At 44.0% G+C, this 21,251-nt stretch overlaps 1 protein-coding gene across 1 annotated transcript in view; it reads right to left on the bottom strand.

Annotated features, from left to right (window-relative positions):
• Window positions 1-20,713, bottom strand: part of pitpnb (phosphatidylinositol transfer protein, beta) — a gene marked incomplete at its 5' end in the record, with an annotated part of 21,393 nt that extends 680 nt beyond the window's left edge. Inside the window, 10 exons of the mRNA XM_079234785.1 lie at window positions 2,514-2,636; window positions 3,423-3,527; window positions 5,126-5,203; window positions 9,835-9,918; window positions 11,123-11,197; window positions 11,578-11,585; window positions 11,717-11,808; window positions 12,679-12,824; window positions 16,563-16,593; window positions 20,694-20,713. Of these exons, the coding sequence (XP_079090911.1) occupies window positions 2,514-2,636; window positions 3,423-3,527; window positions 5,126-5,203; window positions 9,835-9,918; window positions 11,123-11,197; window positions 11,578-11,585; window positions 11,717-11,808; window positions 12,679-12,824; window positions 16,563-16,593; window positions 20,694-20,713 (762 nt within the window). The remainder of the gene's footprint in view (window positions 1-2,513; window positions 2,637-3,422; window positions 3,528-5,125; window positions 5,204-9,834; window positions 9,919-11,122; window positions 11,198-11,577; window positions 11,586-11,716; window positions 11,809-12,678; window positions 12,825-16,562; window positions 16,594-20,693) is intronic.
• Window positions 20,714-21,251: the final 538 nt, after the last annotated feature.

The following is a 21,251-nucleotide window of genomic DNA, read 5'->3' as shown; positions in this document are numbered from 1 at the left end:
CGCAGCTGGAGAGGAGACAAGAGTCAGAGTTAAAGAGTCAGAGTTAAAGAGCCATAGTTAAAGAGTCAGAGTGTTATGCAGCTGGAGAGGAGACAAGAGTCAGAGTTAAAGAGTCAGAGTATTACGCAGCTGGAGAGGAGACAAGAGTCAGAGTTAAAGAGTCAGAGTATTACGCAGCTGGAGAGGAGACAAGAGTCAGAGTTAAAGAGTCAGAGTTAAGAGTCAGAGTTAAAGAGCCAGAGTATTACGCAGCTGGAGAGGAGACAAGAGTCAGAGTTAAAGAGTCAGAGTTAAAGAGCCAGAGTATTACGCAGCTGGAGAGGAGACAAGAGTCAGAGTTAAAGAGTCAGAGTTAAAGAGCCATAGTTAAAGAGTCAGAGTGTTATGCAGCTGGAGAGGAGAGAAGAGTCAGAGTTAAAGAGTCAGAGTGTTATGCAGCTGGAGAGGAGACAAGAGTCAGAGTTAAAGAGTCAGAGTTAAAGAGCCATAGTTAAAGAGTCAGAGTGTTATGCAGCTGGAGAGGAGAGAAGAGTCAGAGTTAAAGAGTCAGAGTGTTATGCAGCTGGAGAGGAGACAAGAGTCAGAGTTAAAGAGTCAGAGTTAAGAGTCAGAGTTAAAGAGTCAGAGTGTTATGCAGCTGGAGAGGAGACAAGAGTCAGAGTTAAAGAGTCAGAGTTGAAGAGTCAGAGTGTTATGCAGCTGGAGAGGAGAGAAGAGTCAGAGTTAAAGAGTCAGAGTTAAAGAGCCATAGTTAAAGAGTCAGAGTGTTATGCAGCTGGAGAGGAGAGAAGAGTCAGAGTGTTATGCAGCTGGAGAAGAGAGTCAGTGTTAAAGAGTCAGAGTGTTATGCAGCTGGAGAGGAGAGTCAGAGTTAAAGAGTCAGAGTGTTATGCAGCTGGAGAGGAGAGTCAGAGTTAAAGAGTCAGAGTGTTATGCAGCTGGAGAGGAGAGTCAGAGTTAAAGAGTCAGAGTGTTATGCAGCTGGAGAGGAGAGTCAGAGTTAAAGAGTCAGAGTGTTATGCAGCTGGAGAGGAGAGTCAGAGTTAAAGAGTCAGAGTGTTATGCAGCTGGAGAGGAGAGTCAGAGTTAAAGAGTCAGAGTGTTATGCAGCTGGAGAGGAGAGTCAGAGTTAAAGAGTCAGAGTGTTATGCAGCTGGAGAGGACAGAAGAGTCAGAGTTAAAGAGTCAGAGTGTTATGCAGCTGGAGAGGACAGAAGAGTCAGAGTTAAAGAGTCAGAGTGTTATGCAGCTGGAGAGGACAGAAGAGTCAGAGTTAAAGAGTCAGAGTGTTATGCAGCTGGAGAGGACAGAAGAGTCAGAGTTAAAGAGTCAGAGTGTTATGCAGCTGGAGAGGACAGAAAAGTCAGAGTCAAACAGAGGCGTCGTGTTCGGGCTGCACCGAATGGAGTTGTTTTTTTGCTTTTTATACATTAAAATCTGTTTGAACCAATGTTTTTAGTCGTCATATTTTCTGAAGTCCTGACCCGACTTTCTTTAAAAAACTTCATATACACTGCACATACTTTGCATTTTTGCACTTTCTTTATCGTTTTATTCCCTAAATTAATACGCTCCATTGTTTTGCTGTATATATTGAGTATTTTGTGTCTTTAACTCTTAAACTAGTGACAACATGTGTTCTGCTTGTCTTTACGTTACAAAGCTCCCGTTAATATAAATACATGTTATTCTGTCTGTATATATAATATTGATATTTACTGTTTATTTATATTACTTGTGTATTTTACTACGTGTCTTTGTGCACTTTACCCGTCTGCTGCTGTAATCCTGCAATCTCCCCACTGCGGAACTAATAAAGGAATATATCATTTTATTTGTGAAAAGCGCCATATAAATACATTTTACTTGTATTTATTTATTAAACTTTGACTTTTGGACTTTACAACACACTGCAGTTGAGTTATTATTAATGTTAATGAAACAATGTCTGAAACAATCTTTCGCAGCCACGAGTGGAATCTAATTCTATTAATAAGTATAATACTAATAATATTAGTGCAGCCTGATTCTTATCTTTAAAAACACAAAGAAACAACTTTTCGGTGCAGCCCAACTTTAGTCACACGTCACAAACGTCGAGCAGGAAAACAAAATGAAGGAGCGTGAAGACGAGCTGCAGGAGGACGAGGAGCAGCGAGTCGCTGACGTTTAGAGACATGAAGACAGACACCAGGCGTCAGGACGAGAACAAACGAAGAGGACAGACAGTGAGTGTAAGTGAAGCCGGCAGTGAAGGAGAAGGTGGAGCCGTGCACATGCAGCCGCCGGGGAGACTTACTCAGCCTGCCTCTAGTGTTTCTGAGCTACAGCGACGCCTCTACACGTCTGTTGCAGAGGTTCCTCGCACGTCTCCCTTCTGACGCATCTGATCGGAGCAGTCGGAGTAAAAAGAGTTAAACGGAGCAGACGAGGTCGTTCACGACGGAGAACGCTGAGGTGCGTTCACCACCTCCTCAGGGTGGATCCCAGAGGATCGATCGTGGGATATTTACCTCCTCGAGCTCTTTTTGGGTCTCCGCCTCCATCCGCCTGATGTCCTCCATGGTCAAGCCCACCCATCGGTCGATCCAGCAGAACAGCTGGCGGTGGAAGTTGGTGAAGATACGCCTCTCTTGCTGCGGAAGGAATAAGAAGTTAGACAAAAAACGAGACTCGTCGTTTTCCCACATCTAAATAATGATCTGCGCTTCAGTCAAAGTCGACCCCTCCTTCCTTCAAGTTGAAGAAAACTTGGGAAAAGCCACGTCGCCCTCTGCTGTCCGAAAACCGGAACAACACTTCATGGACTCACCGAAAAGCAAAGCAATTCAGAAATAGTCATTTACAACCACGGAATGAAACCCTCCTCCACGTGCACGTCAGACTTCTGTGTCAAATATGAAATTCTCGGTTGTCCTCCCTCTTCTTCCCCCGTATAAGAACCACCGATCAATGAATGTGGGCGTGTAGAGATGTGATATTCATAAAAAGGAAACTACACACAGGCCGGTGTACGGTTTTATGAATCAGAGTATTTTTCCTCCTGTGTGTTTTTGTATAAATGAGACGACAGACTAGTTAAGAGTGCAAGAAGAACATCTGTGTTTCTAGACCTGGAAGCGTGAAACTGATCTTTACTTTCAAAACAATCCCGGAAAACAGATTCCCTGCAAAAAAAATAAGCAAACAAACGGACCCTCCACCTGAAAAATAACTCATTTCTGGCACTCACTTTTTCATCAACTAGTAATCAATGTAGATCAAATAGTTGTTCATGAAGGTGGCGGCATCTAGTGTTCAAACTAAGAAGTGCAGAGGCCGCAGAAGAAGAGACGTTATGAACTGATATTAATTAAACACTCCTGAGGCTTTAATATCTAGTATATTATATATATATATATATAGTTTATATCTATCTTTACCGTGTGGATGAAGTTCTCCACTTTGGTCTGCAGACCCCACCACCTGAACTTCACCGTGACCAGTTTGTACGCACACATGTAGGGACAGTCCGTCTTCAGCTCGTTCTGTGGAGGACGGGAGGAGTGTTAAAGACATGACGAGACAGAGGACGGGACGAGACAGAGGACATGATGAGACAGAGGACGGGACGAGACAGAGGACATGAAGAGACAGAGGACATGACGAGACAGAGGACGGGACGAGACAGAGGACATGACGAGACAGAGGACGGGACGAGACAGAGGACGGGACGAGACAGAGGACATGAAGAGACAGAGGACGGGACGAGACAGAGGACATGAAGAGACAGAGGACGGGACGAGACAGAGGACATGAAGAGACAGAGGACATGACGAGACAGAGGACATGACGAGACAGAGGACATGAAGAGACAGAGGACGGGACGAGACAGAGGACGGGACGAGACAGAGGACATGACGAGACAGAGGACATGAAGAGACAGAGGACATGACGAGACAGAGGACATGAAGAGACAGAGGACGGGACGAGACAGAGGACATGAAGAGACAGAGGACATGAAGAGACAGAGGACATGACGAGACAGAGGACGGGACGAGACAGAGGACATGACGAGACAGAGGACGGGACGAGACAGAGGACGGGACGAGACAGAGGACATGAAGAGACAGAGGACGGGACGAGACAGAGGACATGAAGAGACAGAGGACATGACGAGACAGAGGACATGAAGAGACAGAGGACGGGACGAGACAGAGGACGGGACGAGACAGAGGACATGACGAGACAGAGGACATGAAGAGACAGAGGACATGACGAGACAGAGGACATGAAGAGACAGAGGACGGGACGAGACAGAGGACATGAAGAGACAGAGGACATGAAGAGACAGAGGACATGAAGAGACAGAGGACATGACGAGACAGAGGACATGAAGAGACAGAGGACATGACGAGACAGAGGACATGAAGAGACAGAGGACGGGACGAGACAGAGGACATGAAGAGACAGAGGACATGAAGAGACAGAGGACATGACGAGACAGAGGACGGGATGAGACAGAGGACATGACGAGACAGAGGACGGGATGAGACAGAGGACATGACGAGACAGAGGACGGGACGAGACAGAGGACATGACGAGACAGAGGACGGGACGAGACAGAGGACATGAAGAGACAGAGTACATGAAGAGACAGAGGATATGACGAGACAGAGGACGGGACGAGACAGAGGACGGGACGAGACAGAGGACATGACGAGACAGAGGACATGAAGAGACAGAGGACATGACGAGACAGAGGACGGGACGAGACAGAGGACATGAAGAGACAGAGGACATGACGAGACAGAGGACATGACGAGACAGAGGACATGAAGAGACAGAGGACATGAAGAGACAGAGGACGGGACGAGACAGAGGACATGACGAGACAGAGGACATGAAGAGACAGAGGACGGGACGAGACAGAGGACATGAAGAGACAGAGGACGGGACGAGACAGAGGACATGAAGAGACAGAGGACGGGACGAGACAGAGGACATGACGAGACAGAGGACGGGACGAGACAGAGGACATGACGAGACAGAGGACATGACGAGACAGAGGACGGGACGAGACAGAGGACATGACGAGACAGAGGACGCGGCGTCCAGCTCTGCGTTCACGGCGCTACGCCGGTACCTTCCAGTCCGGGCCGAGGGGTCCTCTGCCCGTCTTGGCGGAGTGGAAGAGAGCCGGGTCTTCTTCTGGCTTGTAGTCCTGAAACCACAACAAACTGGACTTTAGGACCGCAAGAAAGGGACCGCTGCTTTCAGCTGAGCATCCAGACCACCGGGTGAGGAGAGGGAGTCTAAAGCTGCATTCTCTCTCCTGACCACCAGGGGGCGACCCCTCTGGTTGTATAGAAGTCTAGAGGCTAACCCCTTAACCCATCCAGGGGCAATGAAGAGTCAGCTACCACAAGATGGTATACTTCCTGCCCCCACAACCCCCAGGCTCAAGGCTCACTGTGCCGTTTTAATCCATCAGGACTGTTGGGACCGAGCGTTCAATACCGGGGAGCAGATGGACATTCAGATTAAGCCTCGACCTCAACTCTGAGCCACTTAAGTCATTACTGGACAGCAGCTCGTGTAAGAAACGCCCACCTGGATGAAAAGGGCTCAAAGCCTCCTTTAAGATGTTAAACCACACGATGGTTCAGGTATTACTGACCGACAGGTGAGAGTCTCACTCATCTCAACAGTCTCACTATTCTTAATGTCGAGCAATACGTCTCCATTCTAGGAACCGGAGGAATTATCATGCTGTATAGAAGAAGACTTGAAACTAGAGATTGAGACATAAACTCATGTTTACTGAGGGAAGACATGAAGAGAGAAGTAGAGTCATTTATATACAACCAGAGGAGTCACCCCCTGGTGGTCAGGAGAGAGAATGCAGCTTTAACACATGAAGCATATACTTCTATACAACCACGTTGGTTTCACTCTTCAGAACCGGAGGTTGCCGCCTGCTCACGTACCGTTTCCACATCACTGTGAAAAAGCGTCTCTCTAAGCTGCATAGACAAATAAGAGATAATAATGGGGTATAAAAAGATAAATTAAGTCTCCTAAAAGAGTTCTTACGCCTCCTAAAAGAGTTCTTACGTCTCCTAAGAGTTCTTACGCCTCCTAAAAGAGTTCTTACGCATCTTACGTCTCCTAAAAGAGTTCTTACGTCTCCTAAAAGAGTTCTTACGCCTCCTAAAAGAGTTCTTACGCCTCCTAAAAGAGTTCTTACGCCTCTTACGTCTCCTAAAAGAGTTCTTACGCCTCCTAAAAGAGTTCTTACGCCTCTTACGTCTCCTAAAAGAGTTCTTACGCCTCCTAAAAGAGTTCTTACGCCTCCTAAAAGAGTTCTTACGCCTCTTACGTCTCCTAAGAGTTCTTACGCCTCCTAAAAGAGTTCTTACGCCTCTTACGTCCCCTAAAAGAGTTCTTACGCCTCCTAAAAGAGTTCTTACGCCTCTTACGTCTCCTAAAAGAGTTCTTACGCCTCCTAAAAGAGTTCTTACGCCTCCTAAAAGAGTTCTTACGCCTCTTACGTCTCCTAAGAGTTCTTACGCCTCCTAAAAGAGTTCTTACGTCTCCTAAAAGAGTTCTTACGCCTCCTAAAAGAGTTCTTACGCCTCCTAAAAGAGTTCTTACGCCTCTTACGTCCCCTAAAAGAGTTCTTACGCCTCCTAAAAGAGTTCTTACGCCTCTTACGTCTCCTAAAAGAGTTCTTACGCCTCCTAAAAGAGTTCTTACGCCTCTTACGTCTCCTAAAAGAGTTCTTACGCCTCCTAAAAGAGTTCTTACGCCTCCTAAAAGAGTTCTTACGTCTCCTAAAAGAGTTCTTACGCCTCCCACAAGAGTTCTTACGTCTCCTAAAAGAGTTCTTACGCCTCCTAAAAGAGTTCTTACGTCTCCTAAAAGAGTTCTTACGCCTCCTAAAAGAGTTCTTACGTCTCCTAAAAGAGTTCTTACGTCTCCTAAAAGAGTTCTTACGTCTCCTAAAAGAGTTCTTACGTCTCCTAAAAGAGTTCTTACGCCTCCTAAAAGAGTTCTTACGTCTCCCACAAGAGTTCTTACGTCTCCTAAAAGAGTTCTTACGCCTCTTACGTCTCCTAAAAGAGTTCTTACGCCTCCTAAGAGTTCTTACGCCTCCTAAAAGAGTTCTTACGCCTCTTACGTCTCCTAAAAGAGTTCTTACGCCTCCTAAAAGAGTTCTTAAGTTTCCTAAAAGAGTTCTTAAGTCTCCTAAAAGAGTTCTTACGCCTCCTAAAAGAGTTCTTACGTCTCCTAAAAGAGTTCTTACGTCTCCTAAAAGAGTTCTTACGTCTCCTAAAAGAGTTCTTACGCCTCCTAAAAGAGTTCTTACGTCTCCTAAAAGAGTTCTTACGCCTCCCACAAGAGTTCTTACGTCTCCTAAAAGAGTTCTTACGCCTCTTACGTCTCCTAAAAGAGTTCTTACGCCTCCTAAAAGAGTTCTTAAGTTTCCTAAAAGAGTTCTTACGCCTCCTAAAAGAGTTCTTACGTCTCCTAAAAGAGTTCTTACGCCTCTTACGTCTCCTAAAAGAGTTCTTAAGTTTCCTAAAAGAGTTCTTAAGTCTCCTAAAAGAGTTCTTACGCCTCCTAAAAGAGTTCTTACGTCTCCTAAAAGAGTTCTTACGCCTCCTAAAAGAGTTCTTACGTCTCCTAAAAGAGTTCTTACGCCTCTTACGTCTCCTAAAAGAGTTCTTACGCCTCCTAAAAGAGTTCTTACGTCTCCTAAAAGAGTTCTTACGCCTCTTACGTCTCCTAAAAGAGTTCTTACGCCTCCTAAAAGAGTTCTTACGTCTCCTAAAAGAGTTCTTACGCCTCCTAAAAGAGTTCTTACGTCTCCTAAAATAGTTCTTACGCCTCTTACGTCTCCTAAAAGAGTTCTTACGCCTCCTAAAAGAGTTCTTACGTCTCCTAGAAGAGTTCTTACGCCTCCTAAAAGAGTTCTTACGTCTCTTACGTCTCCTAAAAGAGTTCTTACGCCTCTTACGTCTCCTAAAAGAGTTCTTACGTCTCCTAAAAGAGTTCTTACGCCTCCTAAAAGAGTTCTTACGTCTCTTACGTCTCCTAAAAGAGTTCTTACGTCTCTTACGCCTCCTAAAAGAGTTCTTACGCCTCCTAAAAGAGTTCTTACGCCTCTTACGTCTCCTAAAAGAGTTCTTACGCCTCTTACGTCTTCTAAAAGAGTTCTTACGCCTCCTAAAAGAGTTCTTACGCCTCTTACGTCTCCTAAAAGAGTTCTTACGCCTCTTACGCCTCTTACGTCTCCTAAAAGAGTTCTTACGCCTCTTACGTCTCCTAAAAGAGTTCTTACGTCTCCTAAAAGAGTTCTTACGTCTCTTACGTCTCCTAAAAGAGTTCTTACGCCTCCTAAAAGAGTTCTTACGCCTCTTACGTCTCCTAAAAGAGTTCTTACGCCTCTTACGTCTTCTAAAAGAGTTCTTACGCCTCCTAAAAGAGTTATTACGCCTCTTACGTCTCCTAAAAGAGTTCTTACGCCTCCTAAAAGAGTTCTTACGCCTCTTATGTCTCCTAAAAGAGTTCTTACGCCTCCTAAAAGAGTTCTTACGCCTCCTACGTCTCCTAAAAGAGTTCTTACGCCTCCTAAAAGAGTTCTTACGTCTCTTACGTCTCCTAAAAGAGTTCTTACGTCTCCTAAAAGAGTTCTTACGTCTCTTACGTCTCCTAAAAGAGTTCTTACGCCTCTTACGTCTCCTAAAAGAGTTCTTACGCCTCCTAAAAGAGTTCTTACGTCTCTTACGTCTCCTAAAAGAGTTCTTACGCCTCCTAAAAGAGTTCTTACGTCTCTTACGTCTCCTAAAAGAGTTCTTACGCCTCTTACGTCTCCTAAAAGAGTTCTTACGCCTCTTACGCCTCCTAAAAGAGTTCTTACGCCTCTTACGTCTCCTAAAAGAGTTCTTACGTCTCCTAAAAGAGTTCTTACGCCTCTTACGTCTCCTAAAAGAGTTCTTACGTCTCCTAAAAGAGTTCTTACGCCTCTTACGTCTCCTAAAAGAGTTCTTACGTCTCCTAAAAGAGTTCTTACGCCTCTTACGTCTCCTAAAAGAGTTCTTACGTCTCCTAAAAGAGTTCTTACGCCTCTTACGCCTCCTAAAAGAGTTCTTACGCCTCCTAAAAGAGTTCTTACGCCTCCTAAGAGTTCTTACGCCTCTTACGTCTCCTAAAAGAGTTCTTACGTCTCCTAAAAGAGTTCTTACGCCTCTTACGTCTCCTAAAAGAGTTCTTACGCCTCCTAAAAGAGTTCTTACGCCTCCTAAAAGAGTTCTTACGCCTCCTAAAAGAGTTCTTACGTCTCCTAAAAGAGTTCTTACGCCTCCTAAAAGAGTTCTTACGCCTCTTACGCCTCCTAAAAGAGTTCTTACGCCTCCTAAAAGGCGTTTTGGGAGAATCTGAACAAGAACAGCGTCAGTGTGACCAATGTAAAAAAAAGAAGGCGACTATAGATGCTCACCTTCACACCTGGGAGACATTTTTAGAATCAGAAATTGACCGAAGCTGCACACTGAGTCAAACATAACTGAAATGCATTTTTAAATCTGCATCAGGAGGTGGACTGTTGATGTAAAAACCACAAAGAGATTTTCTTTCTTTCATAATCTTCATCTCAGAAGTTATTGAACAAGCAGCGTTTCAGGTGTTTTAGGTGTGTCAGGTGTTCTAGGTGTGTCAGGTGTTCTAGGTGATGCTGGTTGATGAGGAGTAAAGCGGCTCCTGTATGACCGGCCGGCTCCTCAGGGTGGAGACATTCCTGCTGCTCGCTTTGTGAGCTCACATCTTCACGGCATTAAAACACAAACTCACGCCGTGGGTGACTTCCTCTCTGCTGGCGATGTCGATGGGAGAAACCTCCACGGTCCTCCACGTCTGCTCGTCCAGGTCGTGGACCTGAAGCGGAGAACGACAGGTGAGAGATGTGTGTAAGCTTACTGCACAAAAAGCTACAAAAAAGGATTAAAAGAAGACAGGGTTCATACACATTCTGACCAATGATTTCATGACTTTTCCATGACTTTAAACCAAATGTCATGACAAACATTTAGTGAAGTCTGGGTGTAAACAGTAAAAAGTGAGTAAATGTAGTATTTAAACTAACAATGAGAACACAAAGCATACAGTAAACCTTAAATGACACAAATGAATGAGACAATAGTTTGATTAAAAGAATAAACATTTATATAGATGCCTGTATGTATGCCTGCTTATATTTTGAGTCTTTCTTTTAAAAGCATATTCATTACTTCAAACTCAGCGTAAATGAACGACATGAACACATGAATATAACACATTTACATGAACACATGAATATAACACATTTACATGAAAATAACACATTTACATGAACACATGAATATAACACATTTACATAAACACATGAATATAACACATTTACATGAAAATAACACATTTACATGAACACATGAATATAACACATTTACATGACTATTCTTTTCAAGGTTATTTCGAGGCCTGGAAATAACCGTTTTAAAAGTCCATGACTTTTCCAGGTTTTCCGTGAGTGTAAGAACCCTGAGAAGATGTATTTATATTGTAGGAGTTAAATTATGGAACAACGCTAACATTAATGTGTCTTTTATTCTTTATATCAAATAAATTATCTGATTTAATTGATAATAATTTAGGATAGGAACATATAAGCATTATGCTTCCACCTATACCTTTTCATTCTGTTTTTGTATATTAAATCGTGGCTTTCCTCATTGCATTGTAATGATTGACTGAATAAAACACAAACGAGCGCGTCTCAAATCCGTATTCAAATCTGTGACGAGCAAAAAACAAATGAGATTCAAATGATTCATTTTGGAACTTTTTCCTCGCCTGATTTCACACTTTATGAAGTCGGGGAGGTTTATTTATCTCTGCTTCAAGCCGCATTATAAACTGAGAGTGCACAGTTCAACAGGCGGGGATTATCTAATGAAAGATCGCTCCTGTGTTGCATTATGGGAAACGTAGGACCCGGTGTTTTTGGGGTCCAAGAGTCGGGACATCTCCGCTTCCGCCGCTTCAAATTCAACAGTTTATTTCTTTAAATTCTCCTCACTTGGAATCACAAAACCACACTTACGTTCTCTATCGTTCCCATGTCGGGTTTGTGCCACGTCTCGATCTTTATCATGAAGTCGTCCTTCATGTACTCGTTCTGAAACAGCCGGAGAAAGCACACCATATGAAGACAATAAAAGCACTGTGACACTGACCGCTGGCTGCAGCTCAGCCATGAATGGAGGATTCTGAGAGATGTACTTAAACCCTGCGGCTCAATCCCATTAACCAATCAGACGTTTATGCTGAAACTAGTGGCGCTGCTCAGCTCAGGTCTATTTTCAACTTGCAGGTGATGAGCAGCGATACTCGTGGCCGAGAAAGCACTCGTCACGACACAGATGGTGAAAGTCTGCTGCACATACTGTAGTATCTGTGCACGTGTGCTGTGGACTCAGCCAGCTAAATATCACGGCATTACACTGTTATTACCATCTTTACAGGGTTAGGTTAGGTTAAGACTTAAAAACTACTCACCGTCACAACTGCAGAGGGAGGAGGGGGAAGAAAGGAAAAGACAACATGAGCATCAGCATCAATGTTAAGCTACATATGCATGTATTACGTTCATAAATCATCATCATCCTCCTCATCTAGCGGTCTGCAGTGAACTTACTGGTGCGACAGTATGGGTAGGCGTTCCAAGCCTTTTCGTGGAAAACTAACGCTCCCTCCGGTGCAATCATCTTCACATAACCCGGGACTTTACTGCAGAGGACAGGAAGTCAGACAATCAGTCAATGGATAATCAAAAGGTCAAATATTTAAAGAAATGTCTTCAGAGCTGAATTAAAAACAGTTCTGTGATCAATTCTGTGATTCTACGATGAGCTTATTTTCCTGCGGTATCAAAGAACCAGTTACGCAATAAATAAAAAAAGCAGTAAAAAGACAGTTTCAGTTCTTGTGCGTCTACATAGACTACTTTGATTGACAGGTCTCTACCACAGACGTAGGTCCCTCCTCCTCAGCTTCCTGTTCACTGGCTGCGAGAGAAAACAACAACATGGCGACGGCCGTAATCCCAAACTTGAAGCTTTAAAAATATAAACGTGTGGAGGGCCAGCGGCTGCACGAGCACGAGGAAGCCTCGCGTTATCCCAGGGCCGAGAGAGGAAAATCTTCTTCTGCAAAAAGTGCCCGTTCTCCTGTGTGAACGTGGAGCACGTGGAGCACCCAAACACGCCACGAGGCGACGGCGGTTCAGTAAAATGCCGCTTGCTTCCTGGCCCTGCAGAGCGCCAACGAGCCGACGGGCGGCCGCCGGCTTCCCGCCGTCCACACGAACACGCCGTCCAGATGGAGGCGAGAAATCCGGATTGCGTTTCCGTCGCCCCGGCTCCAGGTTTCATGTGTCGGACCCTACTTCGGTTACTGATCGGGGTTGAGGAGGGGCGTCGGCCAAAAGGTGATAGCGTTTCTAAATAATTAACATTTCTGAGTCGAGCTGACGTGCGTCACGAAGACGATACCTCAGTCCTGTGGTAAACTAAACCTCTCCATCTCTATCTGTGTCACCGTTTAACAAGCTCCTGACGGAGACGCTCGCTCAAAGAGACTACGACTGCAGAGACTTGCCTCTTTAGATGGTAGATTTTGTGTGTGTATTGCCCCTTCTCGCCGTCCTTCTCGTAAGGTTCATTCTTCAGCACCTCAATGCCCTCACCTCCTCCCGTCTCGTTCTTGCTGGCTTCAGCCACAGAGAACAGCTGGCCTACTTGATACTGGGAGGAATGGGAAGAGGAGAAGAAGATGACAGATTAAAACAGCGGTAAACTGCAGGAAGGAATCCTGTGATTGTTTGCTAGAACAGACAGAGGCTGGGCCGGTCCCTGAAGTTAAGGATGCACTACCACTAACGGCCACAGGAAAGCCCCAGACTGTATTCAAGTCTCCTGAAAAAGACTTGTGTCTTTAAATACATTTCACGGAGCACACACAAGTATATCTGAGGCAGCTAAAATCATCCCTTGATTCAGGATATTTCACTAAAATCAAAAGGCTGTTTCACAACCAGAGTTCTCATGAATATTCCGACGGACGCTGAAATAAATGTTATTGCGTTATATGCATTCAGCATCATCATCATCATCATCCTCATCATCATCATCATCATCAGCCACATGCCATTCTTTGCTGCACAGAGAGGGTACATTTACAGAGAAATGGGCCTTCGGGAACAATGGCCGCTAGTTTTGGGGACTTTTTTTAGTCCAATGGGACATTTATCCATCTAGTTTACAGGAAGCAACATCCATGTTTCCTTTAAATCTACAGGAAGCAACATCCATGTTTCCTTTAAATCTACAGGAAGCAACATCCATGTTTCCCTTCAGTCTACATGAAGCAACATCCATGTTTCCTTTAAATCTACATGAAGCAACATCCATGTTTCCTTTAAATCTACAGGAAGCAACATCCATGTTTCCTTTAAATCTACAGGAAGCAACATCCATGTTTCCTTTAAATCTACATGAAGCAACATCCATGTTTCCTTTAAATCTACAGGAAGCAACATCCATGTTTCCTTTAAATCTACAGGAAGCAACATCCATGTTTCCTTTAAATCTACATGAAGCAACATCCATGTTTCCTTTAAATCTACAGGAAGCAACATCCATGTTTCCTTTAAATCTACAGGAAGCAACATCCATGTTTCCTTTAAATCTACAGGAAGCAACATCCATGTTTCCTTTAAATCTACAGGAAGCAACATCCATGTTTCCTTTAAATCTACAGGAAGCAACATCCATGTTTCCCTTCAGTCTACATGAAGCAACATCCATGTTTCCCTTCAGACAACAGGAAGCAACATCCATGTTTCCCTTCAGACAACAGGAAGCAACATCCATGTTTCCCTTCAGACAACAGGAAGCAACATCCATGTTTCCCTTCAGTCTACATGAAGCAACATCCATGTTTCCCTTCAGACAACAGGAAGCAACATCCATGTTTCCCTTCAGTCTACATGAAGTAACATCCATGTTTCCCTTCAGACAACAGGAAGCAACATCCATGTTTCCCTTCAGTCTACATGAAGTAACATCCACGTTTCCCTTCAGACAACAGGAAGCAACATCCACGTTTCCCTTCAGACAACAGGAAGTAACATCCACGTTTCCCTTCAGACAACAGGAAGTAACATCCATGTTTCCTTCAGATAACAGGAAGTAACATCCATATATCCTTCAGACAACAGTAAGTAACATCCATATATCCTTCAGACAACAGGAAGTAACATCCACGTTTCCTTCAGACAACAGGAAGTAACATCCACGTTTCCTTCAGACAACAGGAAGTAACATCCACGTTTCCTTCAGACAACAGGAAGAAACTATCATGTTTCCTTCAGACAACAGGAAGCAACTTCCATGTTTCCTTTAAATCTACAGGAAGCAACTTCCATGTTTCCTTTAAATCTACAGGAAGCAACATCCATGTTTCCTTTAAATCTACATGAAGTAACATCCATGTTTCCCTTCAGTCTACATGAAGTAACATCCACGTTTCCTTCAGACAACAGGAAGTAACATCCATGTTTCCTTTAAATCTACATGAAGTAACATCCACGTTTCCTTCAGACAACAGGAAGTAACATCCATGTTTCCTTTAAATCTACATGAAGTAACATCCACGTTTCCTTCAGTGTACATGAAGTAACATCCACGTTTCCTTCAGACAACAGGAAGCAACATCCATGTTTCCTTTAAATCTACATGAAGCAACATCCATGTTTCCTTTAAATCTACAGGAAGCAACATCCATGTTTCCTTTAAATCTACAGGAAGCAACATCCATGTTTCCTTTAAATCTACACGAAGCAACATCCATGTTTCCTTTAAATCTACAGGAAGCAACATCCATGTTTCCTTTAAATCTACAGGAAGCAACATCCATGTTTCCCTTCAGTCTACATGAAGCAACATCCATGTTTCCCTTCAGACAACAGGAAGCAACATCCATGTTTCCCTTCAGACAACAGGAAGCAACATCCATGTTTCCCTTCAGTCTACATGAAGCAACATCCATGTTTCCCTTCAGACAACAGGAAGCAACATCCATGTTTCCCTTCAGTCTACATGAAGTAACATCCACGTTTCCCTTCAGACAACAGGAAGCAACATCCACGTTTCCCTTCAGACAACAGGAAGTAACATCCACGTTTCCCTTCAGACAACAGGAAGTAACATCCATGTTTCCTTCAGATAACAGGAAGTAACATCCATATATCCTTCAGACAACAGGAAGTAACATCCACGTTTCCTTCAGACAACAGGAAGTAACATCCACGTTTCCTTCAGACAACAGGAAGTAACTATCATGTTTCCTTCAGACAACAGGAAGCAACTTCCATGTTTCCTTTAAATCTACAGGAAGCAACTTCCATGTTTCCTTTAAATTTACAGGAAGCAACTTCCATGTTTCCTTTAAATCTACAGGAAGCAACATCCATGTTTCCTTTAAATCTACATGAAGTAACATCCATGTTTCCCTTCAGTCTACATGAAGTAACATCCACGTTTCCTTCAGACAACAGGAAGTAACATCCATGTTTCCTTTAAATCTACATGAAGTAACATCCACGTTTCCTTCAGACAACAGGAAGTAACATCCATGTTTCCTTTAAATCTACATGAAGCAACATCCACGTTTCCTTCAGACAACAGGAAGCAACATCCATGTTTCCTTTAAATCTACATGAAGTAACATCCATGTTTCCTTTAAATCTACATGAAGTAACATCCATGTTTCCTTTAAATCTACATGAAGTAACATCCATGTTTCCTTTAAATCTACATGAAGTAACATCCATGTTTCCCTTCAGTCTACATGAAGTAACATCCACGTTTCCTTCAGACAACAGGAAGTAACATCCATGTTTCCTTCAGACAACAGGAAGTAACTTCCATGAATCTTCGTGCCCTCATTAGGCCCCAGAGGCCGACATTTTGAGATGGAGTATGAACAACAGACTTTGGTTCGGACGTTACTGCTGACACTATTATTGTTACATGCTTGTGCTCATTCTACAGAAAACCCATAAAAACAAAATGCTTTTACTGCCGGCCACAACGATTGTCCCTTTTGTGGAGAAGGCCGTGAAATAAAGCCAATGCTCGACGCCACCGGACCGCAAACTGCGGCCTGGGCTGTGTCTGTTTTTGAGGGTCGATAAAAGCAGAAAATCTGAAAAGTGATTCCTATGAAGAGAAAGACGACCAGAGAGATTGTAGTGTTTAAAGGCTGAGCTCACAGTCCAGCTCCCTCTGCAAACACCGGCCTGTCACGCCAACACCAGCGCTCTCTAACAAAGGCTATTCTGTCTGGGTTTGCGACCCAGACGAGGGTTGCTGGGCGGACGAGCGTTCAGGAGAGAAATGCAACACATTAGGCTTTAGCTGCAACATGCAATACTTTTATGGTGGAAGAAATAGCTTGTGACGGAGGTAACGGTTACTCACCTCTTCCACAGAGACTGGCAACACTACACGGCTGAGAGAGGGAAGAAGAAGGGAGAGGTGGGGCAGGAAGTGGAGAGAGAAACAAACAAAGTTCAACACATCAGAGTAGAGAAGATGTAATAAACAACAACATCCCAATGTTTCAGTGTGTGCATGGCAGCGAGTGACCTCCTAAAGATGCCAAAGCATGAAGCGTGTGCGGAGGAACCATCTGACCATCTTTAGGGAAAATATGAAGTCGCTCTGTGTTTCCAAAAGAGGAAAATATGTCTCAAGTGCTGCTTTAGTCCCCAGAAGTATGTAATTTGCAAACAGCATATGTTTGCAGCTACCCGGCGATTGTAATAAACACAATAATTCCTCATAGTCGAGGAGGGAGGCTTTGTATTTACGGCCGGACTACATGGACTATGAATTTATGCACAAGGGTTTCCTAAAACCACGACATAATCTGCATCAACTATAAAAGCAGGATAATCACAGCTGCTTGAAAAGTTCTGCGTTTTATCGCAGGTCAAAATGAGATATTGTCATGCTTTTACCAACAAATATCTTTTCCACTTGAAATCAATTAAATATCTTGTACAAACAGACTAGACTCAAACAGCAGCACGAGCAGGGATTCATTACAAAAAGCCTATATTTAAATATTACGGCATGAAGGAATTCACTTTCAAATCCTGAGAGAAGATTGGCACTCGTGACCTTTGACCTGAACACTAACTGATTGATGGAGCTCGGGCCGAAAATATGCAGCCTGACACGCTCCTGCGTCTATGATGTAAACAACCTGAAAGCTATTACACAACGCAATTACAGCAAGAGACTCAGGAGAGGCGTGCAGAACAGAATATAAAACCGTGTAAAGATGGTGGATACGGCCAATCATGCGCACAACACAACTTTACAGCAGAGACCAGCGATTGGAGGAAAATAAATCTGCATATTTTTTGAGGAAAGATTATTTTTTTCTGGCAAAATTTAAATAAATAAAAAATCTCAGCGTCTAAATTCTCAGTATTTTATTGTGTTTTTATGTAATAGTAAACTGAAGGTTTTGGACCGTGTGTCAGACTAAATTAAGAGTCATTTTAGGGTTAGGAAATCAAAATGTTATCTGTAATTGAAGACATTTCATGGAGTAAACGTAGAGAAAACAATGCTGTAAATATTGGTCCGTTTCACCAACAGAACATCCTCAACATCCGTTTCTCTCCGCTCTCCTTTCACCTTTGAGAAAAAGGCTTAAACCACAACATGACTTATTGTCCTGCTACACAAAGACAACTTAACAACAGACACATAACCTCGTTATGACAGATTGCAGATTCAAAGACACAACCACGTTGTGCTTTTGGCCGTCACGTCACTGAACAATGAAGCTCAACTGGAAAAACAGGGCAGTGCGCTGGTTCGGCAAAAATGTGCAAAAAAAAAGAAAGAAGCATCCACTGCATGAGATCGTGAAGTCAAATAAAGAACAGTGACCATGTTACAGCAGAGGGTGAAGACCTGAGAGCCTTTACTCCCACTGAACACACCTGTTAATACCGCCGAACTCGGCACGAGATGAGAAATTAATCAGTGAACCCACCAGCGGCGCGCTCGCTTCCAGTGAGGTTTACTGTAGATTCCTTTACATCAGTCTCAAGGATTCAAAAGAATCAACAGCATTTGTGTTTTCGTTAAAGAGATCAAACGTTAGCCGGTAAAAACGTGGACCTGCTTTGAGAAATTGAATTGTGTCGCTCCAGGAGAGACACGCACGTCTCTGTGGCCAGAGTCTGTCCAATCACATCCATAACAGTCACGCATTACAATATTCATCATGGATCCAAAATAACTGCGTTAACAGAGACTAACCAGAGCGACTGCAGCAGGGTCAGCACTGGAAATAGCTTGTTGGATTATAAAGAGGGCAGAACTGGTCGACAAAGGTCAGGCAGTCTCAGGTCAAGTGGTCGCGCGGTGCAGCTAACGCGTCGCTAGGTAAGACCCCGACTAAGTCCTCTGAAGACGGGGCGGACGCCTGCAGCACAGCTGCTGCGAGCTCAGACGCACGGGAGGGAATCTGCCTTCACAAAAGTTAGAGTTTAAAACAGAAACCACTGCATTCATTCTAGAGCTGACGGAGCGACAGGAAATTAAAGAGCAAGTGTTTTGATGGCAGAAGTGAGAGGGATCTGATATCTTTGAGTGATTCATGACATTTATGAAATAATGTCTAGAAGATGTCTGCAGGCAGCCTTCTGTGGAACAAAGCTAGCCACTAAAGTGTTAAGAGTTTACAACTGTTTGTTCTCTCTCAGAAACTAGGTGCACTAAAACTATTTTTTTATATTTATAAGAGATGCCGTTTGATTCGGTGCCTAAAAACTCACTGAATACATTTTTTGTTTTAAAAGGACCACAAAGTTGAATCAACAGCTGGCAGTAAACAAAAGCAAACGTATGAACTCCTTTAAATTGGTATTTTCACTGTAGATCCATCCCATACATAGAACACTAACAATCCTAAAACATCCCGAATAAAACACAGAACCACGGCGCTGTACGGCGCTCCATGACGTCTCCATCACGTCTCCATGACGTCTCCATCACGTCTCCATGACGTCTCCATCACGTCTCCATCACGTCTCCATCACGTCTCCATGACGTCTCCATCACGTCTCCATCACGTCTCAATCACGTCTCCATCACGTCTCCATGACGTCTCCATGACGTCTCCATGACGTCTCCATGACGTCTCCATGACGTCTCAATCACGTCTCCATCACGTCTCCATCACGTCTCCATGACGTCTCCATGACGTCTCCATGACGTCTCCATCACGTCTCCATCACGTCTCCATCACGTCTCCATCACGTCTCCATCACGTCTCCATGACGTCTCCATGACGTCTCCATGACGTCTCCATCGTGCACAAAGACAACTAGTTGTCAACACTACTTGAATGTACTCAACATGCAGGCCTCCACATTACACCCGGCTCTCCTCCATGATAGGACACCATGTTTTCAGTTCATTATCCGCAGTATAAAGTAAACAAGACGCCTGCTATGACGTGACCCAGGTTAATAACAGGAACGTGTTTCCTCTATTAACTAGATTAGAGAGCAGATTATTCTCCATCATCTAATCTTAAATTAACCTTTTTTATTTTACTGACCATTTGGGCCAAGATCACCTTTATTATACGTATTATTTCATGTAATATATCTGGTTTTACTTCTTTACTGAATAGTGTCATGCCTCTCTCGGGTTAATTGTTGGAGCACCTTGTTAATTACATTGCTATTATTATTATTATTGCTATAATACTACATGGCGTTGGACGGTGTCCCCGCTGCAGAAACACAGCATGCAGAGCTCCAGCTGGCTGCAGGTGCATGTGTTCCCGGACAGGTAGCTCCGTTAGAGGCACGCTAGTGGCCCGTTTCCCTGCTGTGATTGAGAGCAGCACAGGGAGCGGGTCAGCCAGAGCTAGCTTAACGCCCCTCAGCTACAACAGGTCCCGTTATCCGGCTTGAAGGGCACAACCGCGACGCGGTGCGACCCGGTAACGGAGCTGGACTGCGGCCGAATTCTTCCCACGACGCCCACGTTCCGTTTGGACCCCACGCGGGCGGTTAACGGGCGTTAAAACGGGCGCGAGCCTCACGTGAACGCGCGTTGTCGCGGAGGGAGAGCGAGAGAATTGTCACGCTAGCGGCTGCAGCTAAAGGAGCCTTAATCTGTCACTCAAAAGCTTAACACTTCCTCGGGGATATAACGCGCCGATACCCGGGCAGCGACGCCGGTTTCCGACCCGTCAACGTCCCACAGGCGACCTGCACGCGTTTGTGTGGTTTTATTTACGGAACTCGTGTCCATTAGGAAGCTAATTATCCGCTCGCTAGCGTTAGCTTGGAGCTAGCAGCGCCAAAGACCGGCGTGTCCCGTTATCCGAGTCCCGATCCACCTCGCTCAAAGCGGGGGCCGGTTGGCGGACTGCGTGGGGGTAACACCCCGCGGCCGACCGCGCCGAACGACGCGCCCGTGTTTAGTCAACGATATTAGGCACTCGGATGGACGAAAACGCGACCGCGAACCCACCAAAATACGTTTTTAAAAAAGACATATCGGACTCACTATTCCTTGATGAGCACCATCTTCGTCACCCGGGCTGCGCCTGCGCACTGGGGACGGACACCAGATAGAATTATCAACAAGTTCGGTCCGCCCTCCAGGAAAAATACGATTGGCTGAAACAATTAAAACCTTTTTAGACAATGTGATTTACTGACTTTGATATCATTCTATATTTACTTAACTAGAGACACTGGATGGAAAGAAAGAAATAAAGAAAAGCCACAATAAATACACTATTTCCATTTCATGCAACTCCTACATTTTGGATGCCAATATCATGTTTTTTTTGTTTACTTGACTACATTTATTTGTCATCATGCGGATTAAATTCAGATTATTAAGGCTAATTAATGTATATATCATATTATTGATTAAGTTACCCAGTAATCAAAATGACCTCCAGATTTACCAGCTGCAACATTAAAGTGAACACATTAATGCATTGATAATTATAATCTATATATATGTAATATATAACATTCTGCATAATAGAGTATTTTTACTTTTCGTTCTTTAAGTGTATTTTAATGCTAATACTCGTACCTTTAAGCAAGTAGG

Source organism: Taurulus bubalis (genome assembly GCF_910589615.1).
Source record: "Taurulus bubalis genome assembly, chromosome: 19".
In the NCBI taxonomy this organism is placed as follows: domain Eukaryota; kingdom Metazoa; phylum Chordata; class Actinopteri; order Perciformes; family Cottidae; genus Taurulus; species Taurulus bubalis.
This window is presented reverse-complemented; position numbering and strand designations above follow the sequence as displayed.